The following is an 18255-nucleotide window of genomic DNA, read 5'->3' as shown; positions in this document are numbered from 1 at the left end:
CCAAGGGCAATAACTCTGTTTTCATCGACTTCTCTATCAAGTTCATTATGCGATTTTACATACATTTTGTATACTTTTTTTAAAGAAACAGTTTCATGAAATTTTTATGAATACTATTATATCATCATAATTGATAGTTTTTGTGAAATTTTGATAAGTGTTGTTAAGGAAAATTGCATTTTTCTGACTTTGATATATGATTCTGTTTATGTATGTCTTGCATCTTAAAAAGTGCGAGGACCTATATATCTAATTTTATTATTTATGATTCACTTTTTATACTTTTATCAGATAATAATACATGTATTACATCGTTTGAATTATTTGGGTACCTGTATATAATCAATGGAAGCACAGGGTACATTGTATAATTGGCAAACCAAATTATGCAGAAGTTACTTCCCTTTGCTTCCAATGTTTATACGAAACAACTCATAATGTAAGCAATTTTGTGATACACAGGCTTTTACATATGCTTATCTTTTGGTTAACCGTATTATGGTTTGCAGTTGTCTGTCTGTCTGTTAGGTTTTTCTTTTGGGGTTTTTATCTTTCATGCTGTGAGACCTAGGAACTATCAACCATGATCAGGTGATTCATCTTTTGGGAAAAGGTGTATCGTAACCCAAAAATAGGTCACAGTGGCTTCCTTCCGGAATTTTATGGCGATACGTACTCAAATCCTATCCACATGATCTCTTGCACACTGAGACTCAGCACCATCAAACTTGGTCAGATGATGCATCTTCAAGGGAAGATGTATCACAACCCAAAAGTAGGTCAATGTGGCCTCATTTTGGAATTTTATGTCATATGTAGTCAAATCACATTTTGATAATATCTTGCACAATGTAAGGCCAACCTTCATCAAACTTAGTCTTCTTTGGGATCTTGCAATATACAAACATGGATAGGCATCATATAGCTCCAGACATACCATGTAAACATTAGCCACTTTGTGATGCACTTTATCAAATCAAGTTAAAAGTTGGTGCTTTCTGTTTGAATAACAAAATGAAATACATTAAACTAATCTAGGAATATTAATGACAAATCCTTGGTAATTGTAAATATCATATCTTAATTTAGTTCAACTACTTTTTTTCATGTTTGCTAGATTTCAATGTACATGTATAAACAATTTGCTGGTGTGATGACTTCAAAGTATGCACTGGTTGATTGGCAGATACTTGTCCTGTTTCTAGTACCTGCATTTCATGTACGTGTATTGTTTGTTGACATTGTGTGACTATATTCAACATATTTTTACTTACAGGAAATATACCCCCCTAAGATAGCTAAGAATCATTGATTATCACAAGAATTTGTGCATATGTTGTTAAGGAAATGAATGTCCCTGGATACCAGACACATAATGCGTCCAAACTCATTTTTAGTTATTTTTTGGGTTTTTAATCAAATATATATCAGCAGCATTTGAAAAACAAAATTTTATACTTTCCATGAAATGCTTGATATCAAGCTTTCTGATTTTGACTCTTAACAACACTTGTTACAAATTTTTTTCTTTCCAAAAATGATGAAAATGAAAACTAAATTCTATGTTTTTATAAGTAAAATAAATACAATTTACGATATGGAATGTAATTTATTCCTTTGATTTAAAAACAGCGTGCAAAACTTACGGAGGAGTAATGTATTTCAACTTTTGAACATCATAGAAAATTTACAAGTATCTTAAGTTTTAGGAATTTTTACAACCAAACTAAGCCACAAAATATATCAACCCATCAACTGATCCCACCTCTGGTATATCCAGGTGTCCGTGTTTGCCCAACTCTATTTTGTATTGCTTATAGGAGTTATGAGATTGATCACTGTTCGTTATCTACACCTTTATAGGAGTTATGAGATTGATCACTGTTCGTTATCTTCAACTTTCATGTATCTTTTTTTTTTTTGTATCAAGTGTCCTTATATTAGATCTGTAGGAGTTTTGATACAGTGAAGTTTTTCTTCATTTGAATCTGTCACTAATTTTCTGCTTTGCTTCATATAAAGGTTTCCCTAGTTACCTCCATAAAAAGGGTCAGAATTGAATTTTATGTTGTCATTTTTACTCATCAAAATCACGGGATTAGTTGACAAATTGTTAAAAGGCCAGGGATCGTATTGCCATCACATAGAAACCCCTCATTGACATAATTAACCAAGATACTTTGGTTTTCAGCAGAGTGACAATTATGGTTTGCACTTCATGACATGAGTTTGTGTGGCTTACATCAGATTATATTGTCAGTCATTCCAGTGGAAAACCGCCACAGATCAAACGAAAACGGATCACTGCGTGGCAGACTTTGTGCACATTGTCTTTTGTTCGGAGAGAGTTTCTGTTTACATCTTTTGTTATTTTACAGGACGGAAATATTTTAGTGGAAGAAAAAAGATTAAGACCACTCAAAAGTGCATGGTGACTTAGAATACTTCCAATCCATTCCTGGTAATTGTGTTTTGTTTGATTTTGCTTGTTTGTTTATTTATTTATTTTTTGTTGTTGTCTCAAATGGAAAAATATTTGTTTCACAATCACAGAAGTTTGCATGCATCTTAACATTTTGACAGATGGCATATGGAGGTTTTTTAAAATTGACTGAATTTATTGTTTGTCAAGATGAATTCATCTAGAAAATGCACTGATTTGGTAAGTGTCGTTTTAAAGGCTACTTTTAATCAATCTCTGGTCTTCATGCCTGTCAAATTTAGTTACATTGTTTGTAAAGTGCCAGCACCTGGTTTAATAAGGGTTTGTATCTGAGCTGAAAAGCTTAACAAAAACCATAAACTTTTAGAAAATCAGTCAATTTATAATTTATTAATATCAAGAAATAAGAATTTCTTATTCAATAATTGAAACACAGAATGTAGCATAGGAAAAATCACAAAACATTTATCAATGCCAATAATATGTAAATGATTACGTAAATAATATACATGTAAAATACCTATCCTGTCTTTGGAATTAATTACTTATACATAAATTTACTTTTTTTCTGAGAAAATTGTGGCTTTGATCTTCAATATCCTGTTTACTGTGACAACTTTGTGCAAACCACGACTTTGAATGTCAAAAAAACTGATCAGTCATTTTGAGTTTGTTAATGTAAGCAATTGATCAAAACAGATTTTTGTAGCAGTAAATCTTTTCAAAGAAAATCTAACAATTCAAATAAAAATTTTAAAACACTAGCTGTCATTCATTTATAATTCTTCATTCATATATTTCTGAATGATAAAAACAAGAATATACATAGGTAATAAAACTTGCATTCTTACTCAGGGCATAGTTGCACTCAGTTGAGTATAAAGTAGAAAGAAAAATATTGTATTGTTGGAAAATATTTTGAGAAAATTGGCTGTATAGTTTAACAGTTTGTATCTGTGATGGTGTGTTAAACAAGGAATATATTTCACAGTTTGTAATAGTTCCACAGTTCTTCCTCGCCAGGTAAGCAATTACAAGGGGTGTTACGAAAATAAACGCACACCGTTTATTTCATTTTATATTCAGCTACAGGATGAATGACATGTATTTCATGGTGGTTTGTGAAGAAATTGGACGCAATGTATAAATAGAACATTTCCTAAGGTACTCTGGAATCATTAAATTTCATTGGGGCTCAAATTTCATGGATTTTTTAGGGTACCTCTATCCCACGAATTTCAAACCACCACGAAATACAAAATTTGTACGATGTTTCAATGTATGGAAATCATATGGACAAAATTACATCCCAACTAAAACGTAAAATCTTGGTAAAACACGATTCGAAATTTGGCCCCCATAAATTCAAATGATTCCACAGTGCAGCCGTACAGTACAGGTATCGGTGGATCTCTAAAAGAAATGTTATTACATGTTAAGGAGGAATGCCACACCAGAGGAATTTGGTATGGATGAAAAGTGGAGGATATGTACAACAATATTTTCAAATTATAAATGTTCAAATTCACTTTATTTAGTCAAAAAATGCAATTTTAGTAGAAAGTAATTTGATAAAAAATCTAAATCCCTGCTGGACTCGAACCTGCAATCTACAGTTCAGCAGTCAACACACTAACATACTGGGGTACTATTAAATGTTGCTGATACGTTGTATTTACATTTATATTCATCCATACAGGAAGTCAGCCAGTATGACAATGTGGTACACCTCCTTAAAGTTGAGTCAAGCTGATGAATGTATATATTTCTTTTCTGATAATCTTACACTAATTATGAATAATTAGTGCTTTATCAGTTCATGTAATAGGAAAAATTAGGTATTTCCAGCACATTCATAATTGTTTTGTAAATTTCATGGTCATGTGATTGCACTACATGAAGATTGATAACTGTTTTAGGGTGACAGAAATAAACTTTAATATCAATTGCTATTGCTTCATTACATTTTAATGTAATTTTTGATGGGAGAAATATTAGAATAGTGTGTTTTTTAGTGTTAAACTTAATATCATTTTAATATCGTAAAATTTGTGTACTTCAAATTCAACAAGGCACCATTGTTAAATGGAGCCATGGTGGTTACAGAGGAAAAAGAGCCGTGAAATAAAAAATTTAAATTTGAATGTCTGGGAGTCCCTCATTTAAATATTAAATAGCAGTTTGGAAGATGGATTGCGTGTACTTTTGAGTTTAAAACGCAGGTTTCTCCCTTTGATATCGGTTTTATCTGGTTTTCTCATGTGTGAAAGCCAGTCCTCGCTTGTTCCGAGCTATCAGAGATCATTTCTGTAATTTTTTGCTCACTTAGTCTCTGAAATCGGACCGACTGGCAAGATCAGATCATTTCTAGTGTCCCCATAGGTGAGGGTTAGGACAGAGTTTTTTAAGATATTGACAATTTTCATTGACAGATTGTCTTGTGTATTGATAGGTGACAATTTCCCCATAAGGCTAGTGTACCCAACACTGATAAAGGCCCTTTACTGTGACCAGGTATGTGTGCGGTCAACCGCGCAACAGGCCTCTGGGGAATAACATGATGGACACTTATCTTGTAAGTTTTTGAGGGTAGAGATTGAAAATAACTGACACTTGAATTAGAAAAAGGATGAATATTTGCAAATAGAATTGTGAGTATTATTATATTTAAGAAAAAGAGAGAGAGAGAGAGAGATTTAAAAGGCATGTCAATTATTATTCTCTTATGACTGAATTTTTGTAATAGCTCACTTAGTTGTACGATTATTGATACATGTCTCGTAAGATTACACCAGAACTTAGGCTCCTCCGAGACACCTGTAATTTAAAAATTACAGGTAAATATGAATCCTGATGTTTATAGTTGCTAATGATAAAGAAGTGTGATGATTTTATAATTGGAATATGACATGTCTTCTCAACATGAAAAATTTTCTGAACACCAGTTCGAAGGCCTTATTTTTCTCAAAATAAAATATATACCAGTACAATATGAAGGTTATCATGGGATCTGTAGACCCTATAAATGAATGCATTCTTGGCAGGTTGATAGTTACAGGATATTTACATACACATTTCACAGTCTAAATGTATATTTCAATCCTTGCTATATATTGCCTTCATTTATTATGTAGGTGTCAGATTAGAGTTTTTCAAAGGATTCTATTATGGGCGATATTATGTTTCTCTTTTCTAGACTTCTCTTATGTAAACCATTTCTTTTAGGAGTCTTAACTTGAGAATGGTGGACCTGAATTTGATATGAAGGGGAATATTTTTTGTGAGAAATTGCAATTCGTACATTAAGGTAGGTTTGTTTTATTTCTCTATCTCATTTTGTGCTACAATACAAATTTAAATTCCTACGGCAAAGTAGGCTTGTTATTTTTTTTTTTCATTTTTATTTCCTAAAATTTTGTTGCTAAGAAATGGTAACTGTTGATTTTGATTTGAACTCGTGTTATAGCAATGTATGTATAGACAGTGTCTTTTCTATTATAACAGCTACTGAATGTCATGTTGACAAAGTATTACCAAAATATTATTCTTTATTCTTGGAACTAAATAAATTTTACAAGAAAAAATTAAAAAATTTAAAGAAAAAATGAGACTCGATCATCCACATGATCCTTTAGTACTATATAGTAACATAGCTGTGTAAATCATTTAAATATGAAGTATTAATGTACAATGAATTGTTTACTTTGATTGTACACCATTTCTTGACCAAACCAAAAATAGAATACATACGAAAGCAATTACACTAATGTGGTTTATGTTTAGTATCTGAACTTTGACCCTCCCCAATAGACTAAACTTTGACTCCTGCCCCATTTGAACTTTAACCTCTCATGGACTGAACTTTGATCCCCCCACTGGAGTGAACTTTGACCCTCCCCATCCAATGGACTAATCTATGACCCCTCTTCAATGAACTGAATTTTGATCCTCTCCAATGGACTGAACTTTGACTTTTCCCAATGGACTGAACTTTGACCCTTCCCAATGAACTGAACTTTGACCCTTCCCAATGAACTGAACTTTGACCCCTCTCAATAAATGTATTTCCTGTAGCCTCCAATGGAGAGTTCTTGTATCCCCCTCCATACACTTCGTGGGCAGCTGAGTAATAGTGCAATGCAGTAGTATTATGAAGTAATCTGGATTGAGAGATAGAACTCCTTGAATATGAAGCAAGCATCAGGCTTTATGTAGCTGATCGCACATTGAATGATGGTTTGTGTACATCATCTACCGTCTGCTCTCAAGTGCTGACAGGGTTAGTTATGCAGGTCAGAGAATGTCTGTATGTTTGTTTGTAGATGTAAACCCAGTGCTAGCAATCTATCATCTGTTTTTTGATACAGATCTGTGATTCACATCATAATCTCAGCCTTTTCGCTCCTGCACCGACTGCAGCTTTGTCATGGAAACAAATTATGGCTATAATTACTAATGCAGGCTGGGTAAAATTCAGTAATAACTTTCGAAGGTTGCTGAGATGGATGGTGATTCTTGTGGGATTTTATGTAAAATGTTTTCGATTTCGAAGGTGAGCCAACATTTTTCTCTGTTTTGTGCAACTTTATTTTTTTTTTTACCCCAAAACAAAATACAGGAGTAATGCAAAAAAAGGCAAAGATATTTTGCATTGGGGAGAATGCCTAAATTTATTATCCGGCACATCTGACATTTTCTTGGCAAAATAGCTTTTCTTTCAAACCTAATCGATTTTCTTTATTCTATTAATAAAAAGTCCAATTTGTAATAGAAGATGAAATGCTTCAAAGAGTCAATATCTGTAAAAAGCTTCATTTTGGCCCACAGCAGGGAAGCCAGGGGCAGTGACCAAAGCTAGTTAACTTCATAAAAATGTAAATTTATGTCGAAAACAACGAGAATGTGATATTTACCTCTAAAGGAGAAAAGGTAAATGAAAAAGACATTTACATTAATAATCAGAGGTTTGACAAAAATAATAAAGGGGGGGAATGACCCGATGTGGCTGAACAAAAGGAGCCACCACAATAAGACATCAGAGGTACCTTGGGTCGTTATTATGCAGTGTTAACCTACGAAGGTCTCCGAGTCTCACTAACCCAGTGGATGTCCGAGTCAATAACCGTTTAACTTCAGTATCAAGTGCTTGTATAATTTAATGGTTATTAGAAAGAGATTAGTGGGTCTGGGGTGCAGACTTTTCCAGGTACAGGAATTTTGTGATTGTTCATAGGTGGTCTTAGTTTCTTTGCTTCCAAGTTATGTCCCTTGAATGATAGACATCAAAGAGTTGTTAAATGTGACAATCGTATCTAATTTTCGGGAATTGTCACATCTATTCAGAAGCAATTTCTTGAACTTGAAAAGGCTGCCTTGTAAATGCTGCAGAATGCTGTAGAACATATGATACAATGTTTATTTATTTAATCAGCCTCAGCACTTGTAGAAGAAACTCATGTTTTAGCTGTGAAACCTTATCAAACATTCACCCAGAAGTAAATGGGTGTTAGGTAGAGTCTGCAATAAATCATATAGTGCCCCTCTCTCTCTCTCTTTATCTCTCTCTCTTCATCTCTCTCTCAGAAGTGAATATCTTAATCAGTCCGTGAATCCATGGGAACCTTGATTAGAGATTAATTTAATACTGTAATATAGGAAAAGAGAAAATGTATGGCTGGACCGGGCATCGAACCTGGGACCCCTACCTTACTAATCAAGTGCTTCAATTACTGAGCTACCCAAGCTGTCCATATACCCCTAACTACTGCAAGACAATGAGTGGGTAAATCTAAATCTGTCACATTTCTACTTTCACTCTAAAGGTAAATAATTCAATGAAAGAGGATATCTCCTTTGAATGATTAGCCTTATTTGGTAAAATGTTTGTAATTAATTTGCAGTGTTATAAACCTTTTACTGGTAAGCTTAATATGTGAATCAAATAGAAAATTTCTCTAGGGCTGTATTTAAATTGAGAATGAAAGTCAACAGAATTCAATTAAATCTTTAAACCAAATTGACATGTGGTGTACACAGAACAATACTGTCTGCTTCTTGGTACTATAAGATGACTTGCACCACATTTGTGTATTTTAAATTTTAATTACTGATTAAAATGTCACCTGATTTTTTTATATGGAAGTTTGGCTATAAAATCTGCAGAACAAACACTACTGTATTGCCTGTGTCCACAGTTGTTGAATAGGCTGATTAAGGAAGAACTTTTACCCATTCATTCTTTGTACAACTCTTTGATCTTTCTACATAGGATCAAGACTTGGGCCCCGTTCTTTGATTATACTTTTTTTTCTGTTAGAATTGAAAGGGAAATCTATTACGATAATATCTGAGAATTATATTGTAAAATGATGATTTGTATTTTCTTCTATTTAAATATTGATATCATGATTTTCAGATTTACTAGTACACAGGCACTTCTAATGTGCGTAGAATATGTATAGAATATGGTGCTGCAGATATCTACACTTGCTATGTTGGGGTGGGGGTGGGGGGTTAGTGCACCCAGAGGTTTAGACTCCACTTTTAGTTTGAATATATGGGTACTCACATTTCCTCTTGCATTTTTACAATCTTTGGACAGGAACACCTATTTATTCCAGAACATGGAGTTTTAAAAAAAAAATGTTGTTGGTACATGTACATGTCAAAATTAGGATGCTATTGTAATGACAAACAAGATTTTTGTTAATTTTTATATCTGGAAAGTCATGTAGCTTTACACCAATGATTTTAATCTTTTTGACATCATGATATTGAGAACAGAAATCACAATTCTGTTCGTAAAACCGTATGAAAATCTTGTAAAGGTGCCTTACACAGCTTTTGTCGGGAGTGTTTGATTTGGCAATTTATTGCCTTGTGTTTGACCAGCTAACATTTATTTATTACTTGTGTAAAGAATTAGTTTATTAAACTTCAAAAAAGGATTCAGGTGCTTTGAGGAGCTACATAACATGGGAGGAAATGTACTGGACGAGAGATTATAGTTGCCACAGATTTCAATATCAAAGTGGACAAAAGGGACTGTTTGCTAGTAATTGTTTGAATTAAATATTTATCATCTAGGTCTGGAGTATAGTGTCAGCTTTACTTGTTTTCTTTAGCATTATTTGGCTATCTATCACCTATTCATACAGTTGGGGGATTTCCTGTCTTTGTTATCAGATGGCTTTTTATCGTTACACCTTTCTATAAAAACCCATCTCTTGTCTCTTTCACCTGCGTTTCCGGAGAAGCACAGAAACATTTTTTCCCACTTTACAGGGAACGTGAATGCAGGGACCGATAAGAGAAGCAGATTAGTTTTATGGGTTTTTTTTCAGTAAGTGTCATTTAATCATCTGCTGGCCAGACTGGACAGTTGATGGACAAGAATCTTTTTGATCATAGTGCATTGTCATGGGTCATGTATTTGCCATTGTCCTAATCAGATATGTCCAGACTTCTATTGGAGGAAGCCTTGCAAAGAATTACCAAGGATTATATCCAGAGGATTAGGCTCAGCAGGGTCATTAACTCTTGTTGATTTATACACCCTTCCATGTCCCTTTTTAAAAACATTTTAGATTGATATGGACAAAGTGTAATTAACTCTGTCTGCAGTCACAATGGAGAGTTTGAAGCACTTTAGGAAAATTGAGTAATCTGTGCTGTGGAAATACAGTGCTTTTTAACATGGATTTACTTTTTGATGAAAATATTTTAAATTTCATTGCAGTCAACAAAATGTTCCACTTCAAGAGTGCTTGAATTTTAACTGTCTATAATCTTCTCAGAAGCGCTTGGGAGTTTCTGCTTTTAATTCCAGGTTTCATGTGTGTTTTTGTCATTTCTGCTGGGGACGTCATTCTGCAGTACTACTGTAAATACTTACAGAAATTTGAATATAAATTGTGTGTCTGTTATTTCATTTCTGGAGGAAGGCATTTTGTATTTTTTGATACCTCCAACACCCCTGAAACCTGAGAAGATTGAAGATCCACCTGGAGGATTAGATGTACACCTGGGAATCACACCTGAGCTGTTGTCCTAGAAACCATATACTTTTTTTGTGTGTTATCCCAGATTGCTTTTTTTACCATTGTAATGCTGTCTCATCGAAAAGACACTTAAGTGTTACGTTAAAAAGTCTGTGTGAGAACATTTTAACAATTTCCATGTACATGTATGGATTTTAGATAGAGGTAAGGTATTGCCTTTTTAAAATGATTTTCTTTTTATTTCAGTATGTTTGGGGCACATCAGTTTCTTATGTTTAAATCACAAGAATTTTCTAATCATTTCATGATCATGTGATGTTAAATTTAGCATGACATCATTAAATCTGATCTAATTAATCAAACTCTTCCCTTTTACTGGAATGACAGGTTAAAAAGGAGAAATGGATACCATTAAGATCCCCCCCATCTCTTGAATACCGAGTAAGTTGTAATGTATGTTAAAGATGTCAAATGTATTTGTTGTTGTGCAGGTATTCTTTTTTTTTTTTTATTACCTGTCGTATCTGCATTTTAATTTACCTCTGATAAGACTCTCAGACTGGATCACAGTGCAGGCGAGAGGTATGAAAGTTTTTTCGTGTTTTATGTTGTTAGCTGTTCCCGAATTTCTTGATTATGTCCTTCCACTGCTGTTGTTCAGAACGCAATATTTTTTTTTTATCACCCATCGGGTGGCCATTAAATGACAATATTGTCATCATGCGCCCAGACTACATTTTGTCATCTTATAATTTAATGGCTACACATTGATAGGAAAATTAAAGGCACCCAGGTAGCAGTGCTGTCAATGCTTCAAAAGCTAGGGAGCTCTCCACTCTTGATTCTTGGCATTATGGGAGGAAAAATACAATCATAGCAAAGCATTGTTCACAGTCTCTCTTGAAAAAGAAGCTTGTGAAGAGAAAGGAAAGTGTTTTTATTTTTTTGGATGTCTGCAGGGAGGATTTGACAACCTCCTGCTCAAAGTGAACTGTTCCAGCTTGCTGACACTATGGGTTAATCTCTGGAATATTCCAATTTGTGGGAGGTGCATGTCAATCTGTATTCATGGAAAACTCTTGATATGCAGGGAGATTTTTATCAGAAAATTTAGTTCCTATGTTTCTGTATGAGAACTTGGAAAACAGAGTCTGAAGGCAGTGGCTTCTGGTAGTCAGTTTAGTGGCTGGAGGAGGAGCACGTGTGCACTGAGGTGTTTTCATGAATGGATTGTAAAGGAAAACTGTATACAATGTATCAGATGTGCACATTTTGATTTCTTGCAATGGTATGTTTCAAATTTTCTATTTTGATTGGCTGTGTTTTAACTTACAAAACAATGAACATGGTCAGTATCGCAGGGTTGAAATATACTAGTATTTTATGTAAAAATTTCAATACATAAAGTTTATTCACCATATCCAGGGCCCTTCGAGAACATGTACAATTTTAACAATAAAGATTATTATGATCTGTTTTGAATACAAATCTTTTTAGCTATATCTTTTCTTTGCGAAAGAATAATTTGATGACACATTCTTCATTCGTCGTACTTAGATTCATTGGCTTTCATTAGGATCACTTTTACCTGTCTATTTTGATTGCCTGTTTTGGTGTGATAGGTAGGTATTGTTTTTTTTTTATCTGTCAGCATGTTTAAACCTTTAATTTTTCCAGTCAATCCTGTGATTGTTTTAATCAATAATGTCAAGTTACCTTGTTACGTCTCGTCAAGTTTATCAATAGGCAGGTGAAGTCTTCTTTGAATGCGTTGTTTCAATGGTATTCAGAAGAGGTATTGAAGTGTATTTATCTTGAGACTCGAAATTCAAGCAGTTTGTTATTTCAAAAGGGGGGAGAAAGCTTTAAAGATTATTACTCATTTCAGACAAAAATGAGTGAATACTGTATGTTTTTGCTCATAGTTGTCCATTATTATACATAGAAGAAGCACGAAACTGTGACTACACCATAATGTGCATCAGTTTCGACTACGGTACTCCTACAAGTAAGAGCCTTGGTGAAAGTCCCTATGATCTTTATATACCTCGTTATGTGATAATAGAAATGAATAATTGAAGTACGTGTAATATGAAAATAAAATGTAATGAACAAAAAAACCCCCAAAAATACATACACGATAACTGTGATACATCACAGAATAAGGGTGTCACTGCTGAACCTCGAGTTGGCTGGACTGTGTGCCGTATTCTAGATACGTTAAGATAAGTAGACATACAGTATTTTTACTTATATCCGATACTCCACAAATATTGTATACCTTCAGAATCATCTTAATTTTGATAATATTGAGATCTTTTTCCCAGAGTTGTGTAATGGAATACCTTATTGCTGATAGTGTTATGCACTGCACTTTTAAATAGACCAGTAGCATGATAAGATAAAAAACAACATATGATGATGGAGTTTTTTCCCTTTGGAAGGCAACAGACCAGCCAGAGGATGAATATCTGAATTTTGTGAGAAGTTTTTCTGAAATATTTCACAAATTTTTATGGTGACTGGAAGTATCTGTAAAATTTATATCAGATTATTTTACATGCGGGCTGCATGTCATGTTGTTGAAATGGCCGAGTCTTTTCTCTTTCATTTTGTGTAATTTTTCTATCCCTGGGACCTTGAAGGCATTGGGCTAATGAGCTGCCTTCACACCGGAATGACAGCGATCTGTGTGATTAACGTTGTACTTATGCTATAATAACAGACTAAACCTTCACTTCTCGTCATGGTTTCTTGATTTTGAATGTTGAATACAGAATCAGCAGAAAAGTCCTACAAACATTGGAAAAAAATCTATACATCATTTTCAGACTTCTGAAAGCATTTGCATTTGTTTCACTCGTAAAGGTAGAGTTTCATCTGCTCAATTTATTACACTGAAAGTAAATCTGCTGGTGTTAGCCATATTAATCCCTTGGAATGTCAGTCGGATGTGGCTGTAGACTGGTACTGCGGATCACATGAAGATCGGGTACCAGTTTGAGTCTTCCGTATATTCAGTCCCGGTAATGAGATCACTGTAAATGATGGTTGCAACTTCCGACACACATAGTTCTTTGTTCTCTATTGACTTCCTATTGTATTTTTATTGTGGTTTAATCATTTATTGTCAATAATTCAAGCAAAATGATATTGAATGCTTTTACGTGCAAGGGGACATATCTGAGGGGGTATTTAATATCATTATGAATTTTACACCGCAGTGTCACTGCTACACAACTTCCCAGGTCTTGTTTTTTTTTTCAGAATCTGAAACCAATATTAACAAGCTCAATCTATGTCCTTTATACCATAATCCCCAAATAGATACTTTATCATTCTCAACTTTGATCGCACGCCAAACAAATAAAATGGGAAAAAACTTGGCTCCTGGTATGCAGCCTATTCTTAGCTTCATAATTGGTGAGTCTATGCTTTGAGTTTGTGTAAGTCTGTGGTAATATTCTGCTTTATAACTACCTAAATTTGATTATAGTGTCAGTTCTCCACATTCCTTCAGTCTGGGGGTTTTCATATCCTGAGGTTAAAAAAAAGGGGGGGGGGCATTGTTTTTGGGTCTGTCCATTTCTTTATCTGCAACTTATTGAGACTTCATTTTTGGTAAATATTGAAAGTTCAAAGTCAAAGTTAGGTGACTAATCACAGATGAAGGTAATTTATTAAGATCAATGTAACTGCATGAGAGTATAATGTCTATGTTTATGCATGTTTATAGGAGAAACATGTTTATAGGAGATATTATGAACTCTCTCTTTCTTTCTCTCTCTCTGCAAGAATAGGAAACAAACTTCTATAAAAAATGATGAAAATGAAAACTAAATTTGTGTTTTTATAAGTAAACTGAATATGATTTACCATATGAAATGTAATGTATTCCTATGATTTCTCGATTAAGCCCTAAACATGCAGTGTGAATTTTTTTTATAGTGTTACAATATATTTCAACTATTGAACATCAGAAAATTTACAAGTACCCTTTTTAAAGGAAATTATATATTTGTACTTGTTACAATCAAACTAAGCCATAAAAATATAAAACATGTATCAACCCATTCATCTATCTTTTTGTTTGCATCAAGTGTCCTTAATTAAAGGTTACAAACTTGTTCTTATTTATATAAAGTTAGGGTGTCGAAATCCCATTCCCCTCCATAACAAAAAACAGATGCCCCTTGCAGGGATTCAGGTCATGTGACCTGAGATATCAGCCAAACATCTATTACTAACATGCTGGGTTCGTTTTCCTTTCATTATACATTATCATTATTTCATTATAGCAACTTAGCTGCATGTTTTTCCACTTGGATGAAAGCAGGAAATACAAAAAAAATTGAAAATTCTAGATTTTCATCATGTTTGTTGTTAACCCCAGGGGGGGGTGTTATGATAAGTAGGTTAATTTAGTGAAGGGCTATTTTGTAGAGGGATATAAAAATCATGTACAGCCTATAAGCAGAACAGGAAATGGGTATTAGAAAAAAATAAGCAAAATTTCTTTTTTTAACAATTTTTTCAAGTGTTTTACTTAAGTTTTGACCTCCGTGAGAAATATTTTTCCCACAAGATGGCAACACAGGTGCAGAGAGACGTTGGTCATTCAGAATTTCAGATCCCATACGTAGCAGCAAATTTTGAAAATGATAGCTTAAATTGTGTCAGATTGATAGGAGATCATAGTACGCTCTACATGTGTATAGTGTTGTAGAAGAGAACTTGATCAAATGAAAAATGTGTCAAAGGTTCAAAGTCAAGGAATAAATTTTTAATTTGAGACGAGCAGTTTTATTGGCTGGTATATTATTTACATGTATCATCTGACTTCAACAAGAATGCTTGAAGTATTGACTTTCGTAGTTCACATGCCTTTGAAGCTACATTTGGGACAGGAGAAGGTTTATATGTATCAACGACACTTGATACCAAAAAAAAATAATTAAATGATGAATGGGTTGATACAATTTTTTGGCTTAATTTCATTGAAATAAATATGAATATAAAATTCCAAAAAATAAATAAATATGGGACTTGGAAATTTTCTATGATGTTCAAAAGTTGAAATATTTTACCCCTCCCCATACAGCTCGACAAATTTTTCCCACTGTTTTGGACTTCATTAAGAAATCATGGGAATGAATTACATTTCATCAGGTAAATTGAATTCATTTTACTTGTAGAAATATACATGTAGAATTAGTTTTGATGTTCATCATTTTAAAAAAAAATTGATTGTAAAAATTAGTGTCATTAAGTGAAGGGGAATATTTTTAGTTGCATCTTGCGGATGAGGAATGTCTGGTTGCATACAATGTGCTGTAAAAACACACAATTCTTTGTAAAAACCATGACACCCCGAATTATCACATTGCTGGAAGCATTTTATGTGCAGGCTTGCCAATTAACATCATTAATTATTTCCCTCTGGAGACCAGTAATCTCCCTTTTCATTGCTGTTTGCATTACCTCCCTCTACTGACTGAATGCTAATGTACATTGCCACGCTCCAGTGTGATGCTGTTGGACGCCTAATGTATGGCCATCATTTCTATAATGGTCTCTCCCTCCCCTGTGTCCACTTCTGAAGGTTGCAGATCCTGGTGATTATTTTTATAGTTACTTGATACTATTGATACAGGTCCCTGTAGTGCAGCCAGACTGAGAGACATTTATATAGGGCTCTCCCCACTAAAGCAATATCTCACACACTCTTGTGGCAGTGGAACATTGCTCTGTTAGATTTATGTGTGGTGGTGTATGTATGTGTGGCTTTTTTTTCTTCAGAATGAGGTAACAAAATTATCTATTCTAACACGTCATGTAAACATTTTATAAACAAAATTAATATTTTTTTTTAATTAAGCTGAGTAAGTCATCCATTTTTCATGACTATTTTATGGCAGTTTGCTGATCCTGTCAAGAAGCATTATATGTAACATCTAACATATGAACATTTGAAGGTCAAGGTTCAGGAATGGATTTTCACACACATTGTAGTTATCTTCAGTATGGAATGGATTTTCACTTGAAATCATGGAATTCGTTTAATTGAACTATGTAAACATAGTGAGCATTTGGTGTGCTGTTGACCTTCCATTATTTTGTCTCTTTCTGACACATGGCATGTCAGTCGATGAATGGCTACTGTTACTTCATGCTACTGGCTATTTTTGTCTTGTCCATGGAAGTGCAAAATCCATTCATCTGTTTGATGTAAATCTTGTTCTCAGGTGATTTTTTTAAATAGTTATTTCAAGTAAATTTGACAGAATTTATTTTACTTGGATCAGAGTTTAATTCTGGTGATTTTTTTCTTTCATTTCAGTTGAGGAATAAATGGTGGCCATGACGAATCGTAGTTACTCCAGCTCCGATCTAGGAGTGCCTGACAGGGATTTCTCCCCATGCCTGCATCACCTCTACTCCCCCCTCTCAAATTACTCAAATATTTCCCATGATGCTTCATTTGCTGGGAGTTACAATGGTGGATACCATGACCACTTGGTCTCAGAACATGATTTCGCATCACCGAGACACGACCTCAATGCACTAGGAAATAAGGATTATAGATCTAGTGACTATGACGATTATTCTCACATTCATTTCCCAAGCAGAAGGGCAAGGGGTAGTGCCCCAGACCCACCCCTCAGAACCAGTAGTGTGACGTCCTTCACCTCTGACTACATGCAGAGGTCGTTTCCATGCAGCAATCAACAGTATTACAGTCACCGTAGCAACAGCGGCCATCATAATTATAGCTATTCAAGGAGGAAGACATGGTCTCCCTCTCAAATAAAGAAAGAAATGACAGGACCACGAATGAATCTCACCAATGGAAATAGTTACGTGGTACCAGAGGGTCATGAGGTCAAAGGGTCAGAGGAAAATGAAGTAGGACCCCCAAAGCTGGCTCCATTCAGTGGAATGCTGACAAAGGTAAATGCTAAATAAATGAAAAAAAATAGTTCAATATGATGCTACTAAGTTTAGTCAGATACTTATGTAATTCTGTTTTTATATATTATTAGAAGGGACTAGGATTTACTATATTAGTTTTTTTTTCTATATTAAAGAAAAACCTCACCAGTTTTACTGCCTGACCCTAGATTATGCATGCATAGTTTTGTAAGAGGCTATAGTTATGCACAAATTTTCACAACCACTCTTGCAAAATGGAATTGGTCATAGGGAAAGGAATGGTCAAAAGGGGAGATAACCCATAAGACTATGTCTAACTAAATGTAGGGCATGATTTCAGACTTCCACCTTGAATCACCTTTCATAGATGTACTTATTAGAGTTCCACTTTCGTAGCCTGATTGCCGTGTTAGAAATTCTGAAATATCCATGAAATTAATAGTCATGTTCTGAAAGGTCAGAAGTAGAACAAGTTTGTTAACTAGAATAATACACAGGAAGAGTGCATGTGTTGGCAAAAATTATTCACCGATCATTGGCTGCTGCCCAATGGTAGATTAGGAACAGTTTTTCAGTCGTCAATCTTGCAGTCACATGGAAATTATTTATGTGCAGACAAATACAGAGATGGGAATGTTCCAGGTTGTTGAAATAAAGTGAAGTTTCACTTTCTCTCCATTGCCAATATTCCGTGTGTGTGTGTGTTTTCTGGGTGGCTGTTACATCACTCTGAACAGAGAGATGTAACCTGTAATGTAATAAATAAACACAAATGACCTGTGAGGGCTGCATTATGGATCCAAAGGTAAACATTGATTGAATAGGGTCAGCTTAATTGATGTAGGGATTGAATCCACACCTCATCTGAAAAATCACAGC

At 34.3% G+C, this 18255-nt stretch overlaps 1 protein-coding gene across 8 annotated transcripts in view; it reads left to right on the top strand.

Moving 5' to 3' along the window:
- Positions 1-2267: 2267 nt before the first annotated feature.
- Positions 2268-18255, top strand: part of LOC125659604 (leucine zipper putative tumor suppressor 2 homolog) — a 28537-nt gene continuing 12549 nt past the window's right edge. Inside the window, exons 1-4 of one of the 8 annotated variants that reach the window (XM_048891338.2) lie at positions 2287-2461; positions 4896-5018; positions 5669-5750; positions 16784-17394. In XM_048891338.2, coding sequence (XP_048747295.2) covers positions 16795-17394 — 600 coding nt within the window. In that variant the 5' untranslated portion in view covers positions 2287-2461; positions 4896-5018; positions 5669-5750; positions 16784-16794. Of the gene's footprint in view, positions 2462-4895; positions 5019-5668; positions 5751-6821; positions 6996-10623; positions 10648-10830; positions 10885-11004; positions 11732-12000; positions 12066-15954; positions 16249-16783; positions 17395-18255 lie in introns of those variants that run through there. The other 7 variants (XM_056150164.1, XM_048891339.2, XM_056150166.1 and 4 more) reach the window with 7 other exon arrangements.

This window comes from Ostrea edulis, chromosome 9 (genome assembly GCF_947568905.1).
Source record: "Ostrea edulis chromosome 9, xbOstEdul1.1, whole genome shotgun sequence".
NCBI classification, from domain to species: Eukaryota; Metazoa; Mollusca; class Bivalvia; order Ostreida; family Ostreidae; genus Ostrea; species Ostrea edulis.
The sequence above is the reverse complement of the archived record's forward strand: the minus strand, read 5'-3'. Positions and strand labels throughout refer to the sequence as shown.